A 16,391-nucleotide genomic window follows, 5' to 3' on the forward strand; every position below is an offset into this window, starting at 1 on the left:
ACTGCCACGGTCCATCATATTGTGTCAGTGGAAAGCTAATTTGCTGGCCCGCTGGGCAACCAGGACCGCTATGAACCTCCTTGGACCAGTCCCTCATTTGCTTCCAGGGTTAAAAGTCATACTTGGAGATTTTAATTTGAAATGCTGTACATGCTCCACGGTAGAATGGCTCTGTGTGTTTTAAAGTACATAGGTACAAAAAATGTGCAGGCCCGAGGCTTAATGATTCACTTCCCTTTTATTATATATAAAATAATATTCAGATTATGTTTATTTGCACAAATTTTGCACTTTTAAGCGTGTCTTCTGTGAAGTTGGTCTGCCACTGCAGAGGCAATTTATTATATTAAAAATATGCTAATTTGAAATTCATAGCCATCTACAGAAGCCCAGGTCCATGTCTAAAAATAGGAATGGCCCAACCGTAGGAGTCAGCTCCTGCTAGGTGCAAAAAAAGGCACAAAGAACGCACCCGCTTGCGCTCACTGTAATAAAAAGGTCTAGTGAACTGCAACTATGGTTGCTTCTAAAAATTATTCTCTTGATTGATTTATTCTTTGACTACTTGTTATAATCTGAGTTTATAAAGACTTTAGAGGTTTGCTGCCAGAAGATCCTTGGAGTACCTCTGCCTCACCAAAGTCCAGCTGGTGAGCACATGCAGCTTCTGCGGATGCTACTGGAAGAGGCAGCTCATGTGAAGCACATCTCTGGCAGAGTGGAACTTGAGCACCTCTTTGTGAAAATTTAGCAGTTTCTTATGTGTGCTCCTCATCAGTGGGGTGGTTGGCTTCTTTTTGTATTTCATTTCTTTGATTAATTTGTCTGCCACATAGTGAAGCCAGAGGACGTTCGTGTGTGGGTGATATCCTGACCAACAGTTCCTGCAGAGACAATCAAATAAAAAATGTCAACACAAAACAAGAAATAGGAACATTTGAAAGCAAAGAGGAGCATAAATTCTATATTCAGCAAGAGAAGACTAAGAAAACTAATTATAAATAATCAAAACAAAACGGAACGGAACTGTTGCTTTATAATACTACAACTTGGATTACTAGTGCCGAGGTGGCAATGAACAGTATGTGAAAATCTACTGCAGATATTTGTTTTGTAATGACAAACTATATAACAGACTACCAACAATTTGCATAAATATCTCCATACAAAACAAGCATTGGAAAAGCAAATAGATCACACCTTTGGGCAGTAGCGGATGCCATTGGGCAACAGTAGTGAGGCGGGGGGGGGGGGGGGGGTGGAAGAGTTAAAAACAAAATATAAAATGAATTTATTATACCAGCAGTCACCTCTCTTCCGTGCTTCTTTTCACAATGCAGGAAACTGGAAGCACACAGGCTCCTAGACTCTTTTAGGAAATCACGACGCTGCTGAGCGAGTGCCGAGGGTCGGCGCTTAGACAGGTACTGGGGAACTGGGGGCCTGGCCATTTTCTCCACCCAAGCAGTGCATTACAGTGGGTGGAGAATATACAAAGTGTGCATGACTGTTTAACAGGCCCAAGAGGGCAGGCCAAACCGTCATGTGTACTTGAAGTGTGCCTTCCACTCCTACCATGCTCTGTGGGCAGGGCAGCCACGCACGGCACCCACAGAGCAGCTAGGAAAAAATAAAATGACTATGTGGTGTTATCATTCAGTGTCCAAGAGCAGGAAAGGGAAGGACTTCCTTCCTGCCCAGTGGAACACCAATCCAACCAATGCTCGGCCTGCTCTCATACTGTTTTTAGCATGACAGCAGCTCTAGATTGGTTGGAGCAGGCTAACCCAGCATTCATTTTGAGACTGAGTGCCTGTGCCAGCAATCCACCGTACACCGGCTGTTCCACAGCCCTGGGAATGCTGGGTCTACAGAGCATATGTTGGGCTGGCCGCCACAAGACAGCTGGACAATCTAACATGCGCACTGGCAGAGGCAGCTGTCTTCCTGCAATTGCAGGATTTAGCCCCTCTCCCTGCACTCACACTTGTGCAAGCCACTGGTAAAATAAAATGGCATTGCCATGCCATTTCATTTATTTGTGTTTGCCTATTGCACTTGAAGCAGGTGGGGCGATGCTCCTCCGCCCTTTAGGAGGAACTGCTCCTGTCGGTAAGTGTAAAAAAAATTCCTCTTTTTCGCATAATCATTCCCAAAATTATGGACTGATGCTGCTGGTTTTTCCAATCTGACAATGCACAGAGGCCTGCTAACCAGACCTCAGTGCTCCAACACGTATGCTAAATTGGCTTATAACCATTGGCATAAATGAACTTACTTATAAGTCCCTAGTGTATGGTACCAGGGGTACACAGGGCCCATAAGTTAGTGTGCAGCACTTCTGGTACCACCCTCAGTATGATTAAGTAAAACATGTCTCCTTGCCTGCCGCTGCAGCCTGATAGAGCAGCATTAAACCTATACCTTGATTTTTTCATTTAAACTTATGACAAAGTCCAGATCTTTTTTTCTAATATACATCAGAGTGTGGTATATTAACAAGGAAAACGTGTTTTTCCATATGTTCTAAAAGTAAAAATCTCAAATTTTATACATTTTACGGTGGAAAGGCTAGTAGCTCCATTGGTGAAGGCAGGGTTAAACGTTGACAACTCAAGTGCTCTAACTTCTGAATAGGACTAATACAAATGATATTTCAAGGTATCAAAATAATCGCTGCATTAAACATGACTTGAGGCCCAAGTCAAATTTAAAGAAACCTTTGAATAAAAGGCAACTTTAGAAAGTTGCAACTCTGTTGCCAAAGTTTACAAGCAGGTGCTTGCTGCAAGATAGCCTCCTGTCCACATGGAGAGGCGTGTGAAAGACTCCCAGGAAAGGACATAATAGAGGCCTAACGTTGGAAGAGGTGCTACCTCTCCCTGGCGGCAAACCACATTGAGTGTGAGACCAAAAGTAGAGGTTTAAAAGAGAAGCCACCTCGGAAGAGCTATGTGTGGATACACACAAGAGAGGGTGCTCTCTTGATCTGGTAGAAAGGCTGGTGTCAGGCACAGAGGGGAAAACAGTTGCTAAACTGTTTTTCCTATGGGTGTTTGGCTCTCAGGTAGCCACACACCTCGGGTGGCTACCAAGATTCACATACCGAGAGAGGAGTCATGCTATCTAGGGAGCATGTAGAATGTTGCACTCTACGATACCTAGATGCCTTATCTTGCAGGAAGTAGTCTTCAGGCAGGAGAGGACAACTAGTAACCCATTGGCTAGTAGACACCACATTCCCAAAGGAAAGGTTGTGGGCATAAAAGTGACACCCATTCCTCCGATCACATCAGCACTGGAGAAAGGACCAAAGAAAGACTGCTCTGCTGTTGCCTGGCAAAGATAGGCTGCATTAAAGACTAGACTGCACCTGTTTCTTCTGGGCTAGCAAAAAGAGGACTGTGCCTGTAGCACCCTGCTAAACCAAAAGTTGCCTCGGACAGAAGATGTGAACTCCAAGAGTCATTATGGCTGACTTCTTGTTGCAGCTACAGGGCCACAAAAGCGGAAGAAGCCACATAGGCCACATTGATCACTGCTGACTGCTAAATTGCAGCCGCGTAGTCCTAAACCGACACTCAAAAGTAGCCCCCGAGGCTGCCTGGACCTGGTATTGAATCCTCAAATTGCAGTTTGGTCACCCAGGATGGACACAAGCTGCAGTCAAAGGAAACCACTGGTTTTGCTGCGGCTGGAGACCAGTGGCAACTGGCTTTTGGCGGGACTTTTAGGGACATTGACAACTCAATTAATTACTATGGTGATAGCCCATACAGCCTGGAAAGGGACTCGAGACTGCTTTGACAGTGAGGTAACTGTCCTGCTGGATCACTGACAAAATATTGAATACAAAAATATAGACTTACCAAAATATCGATGTCAAAATATACAATGCAAAAATATTGAATTTCTATCTACAATCAGGTAAGTACAAAAATATTGAATCAAAAATATTGTTGTAAAAAATAGTTAAAAAAAAAAAAAAAAAGGTACACAATTACATGGTCCTGACGAATGCCCAGTAATATCCATACACTTAAAGGGCAGAAACATGTTGACCCCACTGTAAATAAAAGGGGAAAACACCCAACACATTAGTTGGTATATTTCCCTGCACATACCTTTTAACCTATACCCAGCTAACCACGGAATAAAGTTTTTTGTTTGGAAAAGCTGTTTGGTATTTTTTAACCTCACTTTTTTCATACACTTTGTCACAAAAAAATCCCGCTCCGTAGTAACCTGCCGTTGCAGCACACCAGGGAGGCATTCGGCTTCTCCTGGTGGGCCCGATGATGAAGCATGTCACCACCCAGGGTGGTGAGTGAGGGCTTCCAAGAAATCCCTGAGAAATTCTTGCTCAGGTTGATTTGATTCTCTTGTCTTTCCTGTGCTGGACACTACTATCCCTGTGTGGGCACTCTTCTGTTGATTGTAACTATTACCTGGGGGACTGAGAGTGCCTCTTCCCTCTCTCTCTAGTTGTTGTTTTTGTTCTAGCAGCGTGCAGCTGTGAGAGTTCTAAACATCCCTTTTTTGGTACGTCACCACGTCACCGAAACATTTTTAAACATGGCGAATTTCGGTCTTACCTTTTCGGAGGAAGAGGTAGACGCACTTCTGGCCGATCCTAATCTTTTTGCGGACCCGGGAATATCCCAAGCTATTTCCCATACAGCTGAATGGGAGAAACTCACGGAGCAGAAACGAGACCGTATCAGAACTATTCTTCATGGCACCATTTTAAAACATTACTTGTCATCCAACACTGCACCAGCACCAAAAGGACTAATAGTAACCAATGCCCCACGCATATTCCTAAACGATGCCACATTTCGGAAGGAATGGGCGATGATAGCCTGGCATTGCACTCGCGATTGGCTGGTGCTCATCATTAAGACAGCACTTCGCTTATCTGAAGCACTTATGGTTGAAATCCAGCAAACAGAATCACAATTTAAAGCCACGATTACTGGTTATAAAAAGAAGCTGGAGGAAATCAATAAAGAGATGGCAGAATACAAAGAATCTCTCATGCAATCCAAAATAACCAAATTCCCAAAAGATCTCAAGAAATTTGAGTTTAAGACGGTCTACCCTTACTCTGAACCTGACTACACTCCACCTCGGAGGGATTACAACAAGTCAGATGATACTGACAGTAACTCCTCAAATAGCAGCACTTCTAGTAATCACTCTCACAAACAGAGAGGACGTAGAGGTGGTAGGGGTCGACCCAACTTTCATAATCAGCCCCCTGGTTGGGCACAATTTGGATCCTCGGGAAACGGTCCACCTCCTTTTATGTTCCCGCAACACCCTCCGTTTCCCCTAATGGTATGGAATCCCTACATGCAGCCCCACTACCCCCAACACCATCAACACCAGATGCCTTTTTTAGAGAGAGGCGGGAGGGGAAGGGGAAGGAGAAGAGGTAACAACCAAAACTCATGAGTGACCTGGCAAACAGAGGACCGAGTGGGCGACCACACCCGCAGCAAGACAGTGACACCGAGTACCAGTGGTCAAGGAGTCTAATCACAAATCTGTCTAACAAAACTCTAAGCCCAACGGAAGAAAAAGTCCTAGAAAGAGGGTTAGGTTTTGTCCCAACAGCCAGACCGGACAAATTTAAACTCCACTGTGAGCTAGCCGACTTTTTCCGAAAGCTTAAGCTGAAAGCCTTTTTTGAAGCCAGAACAGAAGCTGACAATGAACCACCTGCTTTTGATACCAACTTCAGATTGAAATCAACATTTGTCCCACCTCCTCACAGCATCCCCGCAGAGATAACGGCCTTTGAACAGGCGGTCTATAATGACATGGAATCGCTACCATTACCAACCACGTTCAAAAACTTCTCAGCGGCAGAATTCCAAGCACTAGACAAATTGAAAAAGGACAAAAACATAACAATCAAGCCAGCGGACAAAGGAGGAGGGATAGTGATACAAAACACTCCCGATTACGACAAAGCATGTCGTACTCTATTGGACAACAGAGTCAACGATAAACGACTTACTGCAGACCCTACACCGGAATTGAAGGAACGTATCCATAACCTTGTCAAAGAGGCAGAGGAAAATGACCAGATTTCTAAACATGAAGCAGCTTTTCTCACTGGAAGCGGAAGCAATATCCCTTACTTCTACACCTTACCAAAAACCCATAAAAATATCAACCCACCACCTGGACGACCAATCGTCTCCGGCATTGGTTCGGTCCTTGAACCCCTTTCTACTTTCTGTGATTTCTACCTTAAACCATTGGTACAAAACACCCCAACGTACCTGAGGGATACCAAAAACCTTCTAGAACTCCTTGGACAAGTGACCTTTTCAGAAAACTCCATCATCCTTATCACACTCGATATAGAGAGTCTATATACGAGCATCCCTCAAGATGACACCCTCAGGGTCATGGAAAGAGCTTTAGATGCCATTGATTGGAACTATGTAACTCCCAAGGATTTTATAGTCCAATGTGCCACAATGGCTCTTAAAGAAAATTATTTCGAATACCAAGGTGAGCTCTACCGGCAAAGTACTGGAACATCAATGGGCAGTACTTTTGCTCCCAGCATAGCTGGACTTTATGTCTATTACTTTGAAGAGAAACATATCCTGCCCAATGACAACCCCTTTCATTCTTCAATTACATTATGGAAAAGGTATATTGATGATATACTGTTAATCTGGAAAGGCGGAGAAGATAATTTGAAAACATTCCTGACCTGGATAAACACCCGAGATCCCTACCTGAAGTTTACCAATCACTACAGCAAAGAAACAGTTGTATTTCTTGATGTTAACATCACTGTAAGTGGGACAGTTTTGCAAACAACTACCCACTACAAACCCACGGCTAAAAATAACCTCCTAGACTTCTCAAGCTTTCACCCAAGACCTCTAAGGGAAAACCTGCCGTACGGCCAATATCTCCTAATACGGAGAAATTGCACAGACATTAAGGACTACAAATCCCAAGCCTCTGATCTTACCAAAAGATTACAAATACGTGGCTACCCCAAAAAGATCTTGGAAAAAGGGAATAAACGTGCGAGAAACCAACCACGAGAGGCTTTGCTGGAGGAAATCACCAGGGAACCATCCGAGATACCCCTAACCTGCGTGACCCCCTACAGCTCTATCTCAGATGCAATGAAAAAATCAGTGAATAAGCATGGGAGAATCCTCACAAGCAACAAAAGAACTTTGGAAAAACCCCTTTTTTCTTTCAAAAAAGGCACAAGCTTAAAAGACTCTCTGGTTCACACACGCCCGAAGGTTGATGCCTCTGCCTCCGGAACTATAAGGTCGATCACAGATGCATGGGGCCTGCCCCCCGTGACAGGACACTTCCCTTGTGCCAACTGTAGCGTATGCCATCTAACTACGCACACTAAACAACTCTCACTCGAAACAGGAAAGATATGGACACAGAAGAGCCATACTAATTGTAATTCGACTAATGTCGTCTACATGGTAACTTGTCCCTGAGCTGTAAGCCTACCACAGTCCTGATGGCTAACCTCTTCAAGTCTCTAGAGGTGAGCGCCACGATCCAATGATCCTTTACTCACCTTCACTTATGTGAACAATACCACTTACTGTCACAAGAGTTCTGGTCTCGTTGTTCCTGCTCTGTTTCTCCTACTCTGTTTACCTAGAATCGGAAATATAACTGTCAACTTCACCTTTCGACTCTATCAGACTCTTCGTAACCTGACGAACGAGGCTTCTGTCACCGCAAGTAATGATCTAATCACTCACCATGACAACGCAAGTGTTTGCATTACAAGCCTCGGTTTGATCCGAAACCCTGTTGGGATAATGAGGCGCATGCGTTATGTCACACCCTCTAAGCCTCCACAACAATGCGAGAGCTTGCATCCCAAGCCTCGCTTCTGTCCTCTACTGTGATTGGGCATACACACACCCCCCGGCACGCCTACCTCCGTCCAATGCTACGCCCTCCACCGCGCGCTTTACCACGGAGAGAGTATTTCAATGCCATTCGATCTCCGGACATCCATCCACGGGGTCCGGTTCGAGGAGATCGCTAGGTGCCTAGCGGGTGTTTGGCGTTGCGGGCGTAAGAATCTTTCTGTTATGACCACTGGCGCCATCTCGCCCCACGCTCAGCTAAGTAACCTTTACATCATTCCAATCGCTAAGTAGGTTTGTGTTCCTTTATTTATCTTTGTAGGGTGTGCCATTGTCGCCACCACCCCCCTCCCGAGACCCATGAAGTGTGGATCTTTTAATACACAAGTGAGAAACTCGCCATTTTTATCCATTTTAAGTTTATTTATTAAAAATGGGTTGAACCGCTAGGGTCCAACATAGACACCAGCCCTCCATTTGGGCGCATTGATCGCACCAGCACGAATGGCATGAAGTCTGCTTTGGGATCGTCCAAAACTGCATGCCCTGAGATAGCCTGGCTCCCACCATTTCAGGCTTAAAATACCTCTATTTCTCACCTCGGGCACAAGTTTTTTCTCCTTATTCCAAGCACAGAACTTTGAGATCAGTGTTTGCAAAAAGACGCTCCAGTCCATTCATTAACATTGTTTGTATTGTCTTTCATGTGTGTTTGTCATTTCTCTCAGACCACAAGTTCATCAAATTTGTTCGAACCCCTTTTTTCTGGTTTGTTGTTTTTTTGCACTTTTTTGACACATAATTCTGTTTTTAACTGTCACGTCCTCTGGCTAGGGTGGGCCTTAGCGCGCCTACACCACCGAGGTACACAATTACATGGTCCTGACGAATGCCCAGTAATATCCATACACTTAAAGGGCAGAAACATGTTGACCCCACTGTAAATAAAAGGGGAAAACACCCAACACATTAGTTGGTATATTTCCCTGCACATACCTTTTAACCTATACCCAGCTAACCACGGAATAAAGTTTTTTGTTTGGAAAAGCTGTTTGGTATTTTTTAACCTCACTTTTTTCATACACTTTGTCACAAAAAAATCCCGCTCCGCAGTAACCTGGCGTTGCTGCACACCAGGGAGGCATTCGGCTTCTCCTGGTGGGCCCAATGATGAAGCATGTCACCACCCAGGGTGGTGAGTGAGGGCTTCCAAGAAATCCCTGAGAAATTCTTGCTCAGGTTGATTTGATTCTCTTTTCTTTCCTGTGCTGGACACTACTATCCCTGTGTGGGCACTCTTCTGTTGATTGTAAGTAAAAAATAGTTAGTCAAATATAGAATTGTTTTAAATGTAATTTAAAAGTAATGAAATAATAAATATAATTAACTAAAACATACTTAAAAATACTTAAATAACCTCAAAATTATTAAAAAATTAATTTAAGTTTAAAAAAACATACTTTTTTTAATACATACATATATATATGTATTAAAAAAAGAATGTTTATATATATATTTATATATTAACGTAATATTAATACAAAATATAGAATATTTTTACCGTAGGATAGCAGGAGGGTAAGATTTACTATTACCACTCCAGTGAGTACAACAGTAGAGAAAACATTGGATAGTGTAGGGGTAAAAATTACTATTCCCACTCCAGTGAGTGCAACAGTAGGGAAAGCGTTGGATAGCGTAGGGGTAAAAATTACTATTCCCACTCCAGTGAGTGCAACAGTAGGGAAAGCGTTGGATAGCGTAGGGGTAAAAATTACTATTCCCACTCCAGAGAGTGCAACAGTAGGGCAAGCGTTGGATAGCGTAGGGGTAAAAATTACTATTCCCACTCCAGTGAGTGCAACAGTAGGGAAAGCGTTGGATAGCGTAGGGGTAAAAATTACTATTCCCACTCCAGTGAGTACAACAGTAGGGAAAGCGTTGGATAGCGTAGGGGTAAAAATTACTATTCCCACTCCAGTGAGTGCAACAGTAGGGAAAGGGTTGGATAGCGTAGGGGTAAAAATTACTATGCCCACTCCAGAGAGTGCAACAGTAGGGCAAGCGTTGGATAGCGTAGGGGTAAAAATTACTATTCCCACTCCAGTGAGTGCAACAGTAGGGAAAGCGTTGGATAGCGTAGGGGTAAAAATTACTATTCCCACTCCAGAGAGTGCAACAGTAGGGAAAGCGTTGGATAGAGTAGGGGTAAAAATTACTATTCCCACTCCAGAGAGTGCAACAGTAGGGAAAGCGTTGGATAGCGTAGGGGTAAAAATTACTATTCCCACTCCAGAGAGTGCAACAGTAGGGAAAGCGTTGGATAGTGTAGGGGTAAAAATTACTATTCCCACTCCAGAGAGTGCAACAGTAGGGAAAGCGTTGGATAGCATAGGGGTGAAAATTACTAATCCCACTCCAGAGAGTGCAGCAGTAGGGAAAGCGTTGAATAGCATAGGGGTAAAAATTACTATTCCCACTCCAGAGAGTGCAACAGTAGGGCAAGCGTTGAATAGCGTAGGGATGAAAATTACTATTCCCACTCCAAAGAGTGCAACAATAGGGAAAGTAATGATTTAATATAATAATACAAATAAATTAAATATCAATAAAAAATGTATTACAATTAATTACCAATTTAATATTATGTAATAATTAACCAATTAAAAATACAAATTAGTTATTAAAATTAATTACCTATTCATAATTAACTAATTAATTTTCAATAACAAAAACTAATAATAAAAAGTAATACCAATTAATAATTAACAGTACATTAATTATCAATACACAAAAATAATTTTTAATATGTAATTAATTACAATTAAATTACTTCCCACCCTATTCCCCTATAAACCCACAACCCGCTATAGAAAATAAATGAATACAATTAGCATAATTATCAATTAATAAAAATTAATTACCAATTCAAAATGACCAAATAATTCAAAATGAATACCAATAAATAAATAAAAATATTTAATAAATTGCAATTAAATTACTTCCTACCCTATTCCCCTATAAACCCACAACCCGCTACAGAAAATACATTAGTAAAATTAACAATCAATGAATCAATTAATAAAAATGAATTACCAATTAAAAAATAATTACCAATTAATTCCAAATGAATGCCAATAAATACAAATATTTAGTTAATTACAATTAAATTACTTGCCACCCTATTCCCCTATAAACCCACAACACGCTACAGAATTAAATTACGCAAACAAAATTCATTACTTAAAATAAATTACAAAAATAATATACACTTTTCACACATATACTAACATATAAAACAATTCGATATAATTAAAAAAATCGATATTTTGACTTTCTATATTTTAAAAATCGATATTAAATTACTTACCTTCAATTCGATATTTTTCACCACTATATTCTGTCCATTCGATATTTTGTCCATTCTATATTTTGACTGCGATATTTTGTCCATTCGATATTTTGAATTCGATATTTTGTGTAGTCACCGTCCTGCTATACCTTACTGGTCCTCTTGACTTGCTTCCTGGCAGAGGTGCTCACCCAAAGCCAGCTGGAGTACCTGAACACTACTTAAAAAGTTTTCCAAAGTAACTGCTAACCGCGGTAGTTGCCAATGCTTTTTGCATTTTTTGTAAAAATGTACAATGAACCATTTAATAATAACTCGTATCTCAAGAACCCTCTGGTGGATTTTGTTCATTTTTGTGTCTAGGAGATTCATAAAAATAAGATCTATTTTTATGAATTAGTGATGGGTTTCCTTTGTCATGTTTCTTTTTTCTTTGATTGTTTTGTACTTCTAGATTGCTTTGCACCAGTCCCTCTGTTAAAGCCTGACTTCTCAAAGCAACAGCTATCCAAGGTTGAGCTAAGGTTTTGCAAATGAGCTTGACTGGATCAAAGACATATATGTGAGTTTATTACAGGATGAGGTCGAACAACCACATCATATAATAAACTGCATTTCCTCACATTGGCGCCTAGCAGTGGGATCCAGAACTTGTGTCCAGCAGTACCATACAGTTAAGTCCGTGATCACTAGAACTCCAACAAGTTGACACCTAGAAGAAAGTTCCTGTCATTTCCAATCAAGTTGTCAAGTTCCGGTATCTCCTAAGCACTGCTTCAGGAGTGTACAAACTATTAGGAAAGTTTATAAAAGCTTGCTAAGTTTCGCAAAGGGTCACAAAAAAGGTTAAGAAACATGGAGCTCTACTTCACTATCCCACCCACCCTCAAATTCAACAAAATGAGGGTTCTGTGCATGGACAGAAAAATCAAAGTGGGTGGCTTGTCCATAAAGGAGGACTTGGAGAAAACCCACAGGCTTGGAAAGAATCCCACTGAGCTCACACAATATTGGATGAGGAGATTATTCCTGTTAGTGAGATAGATAATAATGACAGAGGGGGTCATTGAGGAGGTAGACATTGACTGCCTGGCCCCCACAATCCACAGGAGGCAGCCCTCCACATCTGGTAGTAAGAGAAGCTTAACATAAGAGAGTGGGGGGGCAAGGAACCTTGAGGCTCAAGTCAGCCTCGAACTGAAGGAGAGGAGACTGACCTTGGAAGAAAGAAGACTGGCCCTTAAGGAGCAAAGGGTCAAGCTGGGGTTGAAGGCCCAGGAGAATGGTGGCTGCAACAAAGACATAGAGGTATCTGCAGGAGTTTGTAATATGCATGCATAGTCAGCTTAATACAGCAATGCATTGTTTTAATGCATAATTAATGCTATAAAAGTAATGGTTATGATTGCTATTTGTTTCCTTTGGGTCATGCTGTTTTTATCCATATGTGTTCTTAGAATGTTTGAGAATGTTCTAGACTGACTGCTTTTGAGCAGTTGCGGGTGAACTTTAGGAGTGGTTAAAAGGCTGGGTCGTGGCTCTGAGGATCTGAAGAATAAAAAGGTATGTCTTGCAAACATATACTGGATGAAGAAGTCTTTCTTTGTTCCATCTTTATTACATCTTACATACTGCTTGAAGTGAGATTTTTCAAACGGTTCGCGTATTTAAAGTCACCAACCATTAATAAAGAGGAAATATTGTCAGATCAATCTCAGTCTTACAGAGGTACATGCTGAGGAGTGTGACTGCAACAGGAGTAAAGGCAGTGAGTAGTTTTTGTGAGGAAATTTGCCTTTGGCACATCCACTGTCTCCAATGGTGATCCCGTGGCACCTCTTGCTAAGCCATTTCGCAAGCCCAGCTTGTGACCAAGAGGGGTATCTGGTGTCAATGCAGTGAGTCACATGCACAAAAAAGCTGTTCCAAGACTTGCTAGAAGTAAAATGGTGCCTTATATCACGATACTAGTAAATGCCATCGCGAATGGGGCTCCGATCCCGGATTCTTGGCGAGGGGTCGAAATATTACCAATATTTAAAAAGGGGGATCGTTTGGCCCCGGGGAACTATTGCCCCATTAGCTTAATAGATGCAATTCAGAAAATCGTAGCTAGGATGGTGTTGGCCAAAATCCAGGTCTGGATGGATACTGAGAACATTCTATCCCCCATGCAGGCTGGTTTTAGATCCTGTGTCAGTACTATCGACCAGGTGTTTAGATTTATTCTGATATACTGGAAGGTGGTGTTCTTGGGTGGAGGAATTATTTATGCAGCGTTTCTAAATCTCAAGTCCGCTTTCGATCTCGTCCCAAGAGATACGTTATGGGCTGCCTTAGGAAAAATGGGAATGCCGCGTGAACTTTTGGATTTAGTAATAAGATTACACAAGGCTAACTTTGCGCAGGTTAGATGGGGTAGGCAGGGGCAGGTTACTGAGCGATTCCCTGTTACTCGTGGTGACCGTCAGGGGTGTGTTCTTGCACCGACTGTTTCTGCTATTTATCAACCGAGTCGTGCAGTACTTTGTAGTCACACCAACAGATGCCCCTGCCTTGGGTGGCAAAAAGTTTCCACTCCTTATCTTCGCGGATGACACCCTCATCCTATCTAAAACACAGAAGGGACTTCAAACAGCAATAAATTAGTTAGAGGATTTCTGTAAACATAATGACCTTCAGGTCAACGTGAGCAAAACCAAATTCATGGTACTAACCAAAAACAGACCATTGAAGGGTCATGTTAGCATGAATGGTATCAAGTTAGAGCAGGTGGAAGTTATGACCTACTTAGGGGTTGTTTTGGAAAATAGGCTTAGATGGAAACCGCAGCTTGATGCACTCTGCTTGAAATTTGCCCAACTAACAGGGTGCCTAATTAAGGAACAAAGAACTTCACTAACTAAAAGGATAGTGCCCGCACTAAAAATATATAATGCTAAAATAAGTTCAGCAATCCTGTACGGTGCGGACTTATGGGGCTTTTCGGACCTATCCTCGTTGGTTAGAGTTCAAAATAAATTCCTTCGCAACCTGCACGGCCTCCCCCAATCTAGCCCTATGAAACCCCTGTTATTTGACTTGGGCTGTCAATCCATTGATGATGTTGCGCGGTTTAGGACGGTAGCATTGTGGAGGAGGATATGGACAATTCCGGAACTGGCACCTTTTGCCAATGAAATTTCGGATCTTAGATCTATTGTGGGATCAGGTAATCTTCCATGGTTCAGAAATGTAAAATTTGTATTGGGAAACATGGGCCTTAGTCAGCTGTGGTTGGCCCCCGGAAATAATGCTTTTCCTTCTAAAAAGGAATTTAAAGCACTTTATTGGGCGACCGTAAGACACCAATTGATTGTCCAGATAGATTCCACCTTTCTAACTGGTAGGTTTTTGGACCACAAGATGGACCCCTCACTGGAGGAATACTGGGATGTCATCACTAGGAGTAGCGATAGAAAGCTATATCACCAGTTTAGGGTCAGGATGCTACCCTTGAGATCTTTTTCAAATAAATGGCGTGGTCAGTCTTTAGAGTATTGCCCTTGGTGTAGGGCCCAAAAGGAGTCAATAGGCCAGGTTTTCTTTGCTTGCCCCGCTTATCTAGCCCTCCGGAGAAAATGGTTAAAACCAATTTATAGGGGGCGTGGCCAAGACGGCAATGCGGTGAGAAGTGCTCCGGGGGAGCTCCCGCTGCATACCGCTGTTATTGGCAATTACTGCGGAGCCAGGGCACTTACCTGCCACTTGGGAAGGGCTGGGGACCTGCTGATATCGGCGCTGCACGGGACGTGGTGCCCTGGACCCCGGGAGGCTCTGGGAGCCGTTGAGCAAAGTCACGGCCGTCTGGACGGAGCGACCGCCATCTTGTGCCCTGTGCCCTGGGGCTTCACCTGAGACATAGGCGGCGAACGGGTGACCCTCCAGCCACGGACGCATTCTTCAGGCGGGAGACTGCCCATAGCGGAGACTCGGCTGTGGGGAGCGAGGAGATCTGGCCCCTCCCGGACGGCATTGATCACCTGGCCGGGGCTGCTCGAGGGTCCGGAGCGGAGCCCGCCATTTTCTCCCGCCTGGGACTACCGCTGCACTCTGGTTGCTGGGGAGATCGAGTGAGGCCGCCTCCCCTTGCAGGTACCGTGCCCGGGGCCTCAGCGAAGGTGGGGCTCTGGCGCTGAGGGAGGCCCCTGCCGGAGACCACACGTGGGCCTGCTGGTTCCTCGCCCGAGGAGACGGTGCCTGTGGCGGCCAACGGCCGGAGCTGTGGACATTTTGGCCGGGGGCGCCCTCCGAGAGGCGGGAGACGGAGTGGCTGGCCTTTCCCCCTCCTGCGGCGGATTGAGGAGGCATCGGGGCGGGGGCTACCCTAGGCGCTGCGCCTGTGGAGTGCCTCCCCTGCATGTGGCAGCTGGCGAGCAGAGGAGAGGATTGAGCAGCGGCCCGCCATTTGGAACTCCGGAGGCTGAGGTATGGCTTATTGGCAGCGGCTTGGCCGTTTGAGAGGCCCAGAGATATTGGAGTGCCTGAAACCCTGCTGCGCACTGGGGGCTGTACCAGGCGGCGCGGAGAGTTGCCTGCTGGAGGGGTGGTATCTGGCCCCGCTGCCCCGTTGCCCGGGATAAGGGCTGGAGAGGAGTTGACCGCCTGAGGGTATAGAGCGGACTGGCGAGCGGAGTGGGAGAGGTAGCTGCGACCCGCCATTTTGAGTCCCGGAGGTGAAGGCCTGGGCGCTGGAAGGCTGCCCTTGGAGCAGACGTCGCTTCTCCCTCGACTGCAGAGCGGACCTCTGGAGCGGAGCGGAGTGCAGCCTGCGGTGGATCCGGTGAGGATATCGTTTGGGGGCTTGTGGCGCTGGGTCCCTGCGCGTGGTGGCCTGAGCTGGTCGACTCCCCCCGCAGCGGGCAGGAGTGGTGACCTGTGCTGGGCGACTCCCCCTGCGGCCTGCGACGAGAGCGGCTCCTTGGAGGACCTCCTCGGTGGTGGAGGGGCCGGAGCTGGCGGGCACCTGCTACTACCTACGAGATCTGAGGCGCCGCCGGCCTAAGGCACGAACAGGTACTGTGCCGGGCCCTTCGGGGGGGAAGAGTGGCCCCTGGGAGCTAAGGGGTGGTAGACAATTCAAGCCGCCCTCCTCCATTGTCTCTGTGGGG

General features: G+C 44.5%; 1 protein-coding gene across 2 annotated transcripts in view; it reads right to left on the reverse strand.

The window, feature by feature from the left end:
* Positions 1–219: 219 nt before the first annotated feature.
* LOC147673978 (uncharacterized) overlaps positions 220–16,391 on the reverse strand; it is a 659,950-nt gene continuing 643,778 nt past the window's right edge. For both annotated transcript variants that reach the window (XM_086945060.1, XM_086945061.1), the window contains one exon: positions 220–884. In XM_086945060.1, the coding sequence (XP_086801186.1) occupies positions 677–884 (208 nt within the window). In that variant the 3' untranslated portion in view covers positions 220–676. The remainder of the gene's footprint in view (positions 885–16,391) is intronic.

This window comes from Lissotriton vulgaris, chromosome 12 (genome assembly GCF_964263255.1).
Source record: "Lissotriton vulgaris chromosome 12, aLisVul1.2, whole genome shotgun sequence".
NCBI lineage: Eukaryota > Metazoa > Chordata > Amphibia > Caudata > Salamandridae > Lissotriton > Lissotriton vulgaris.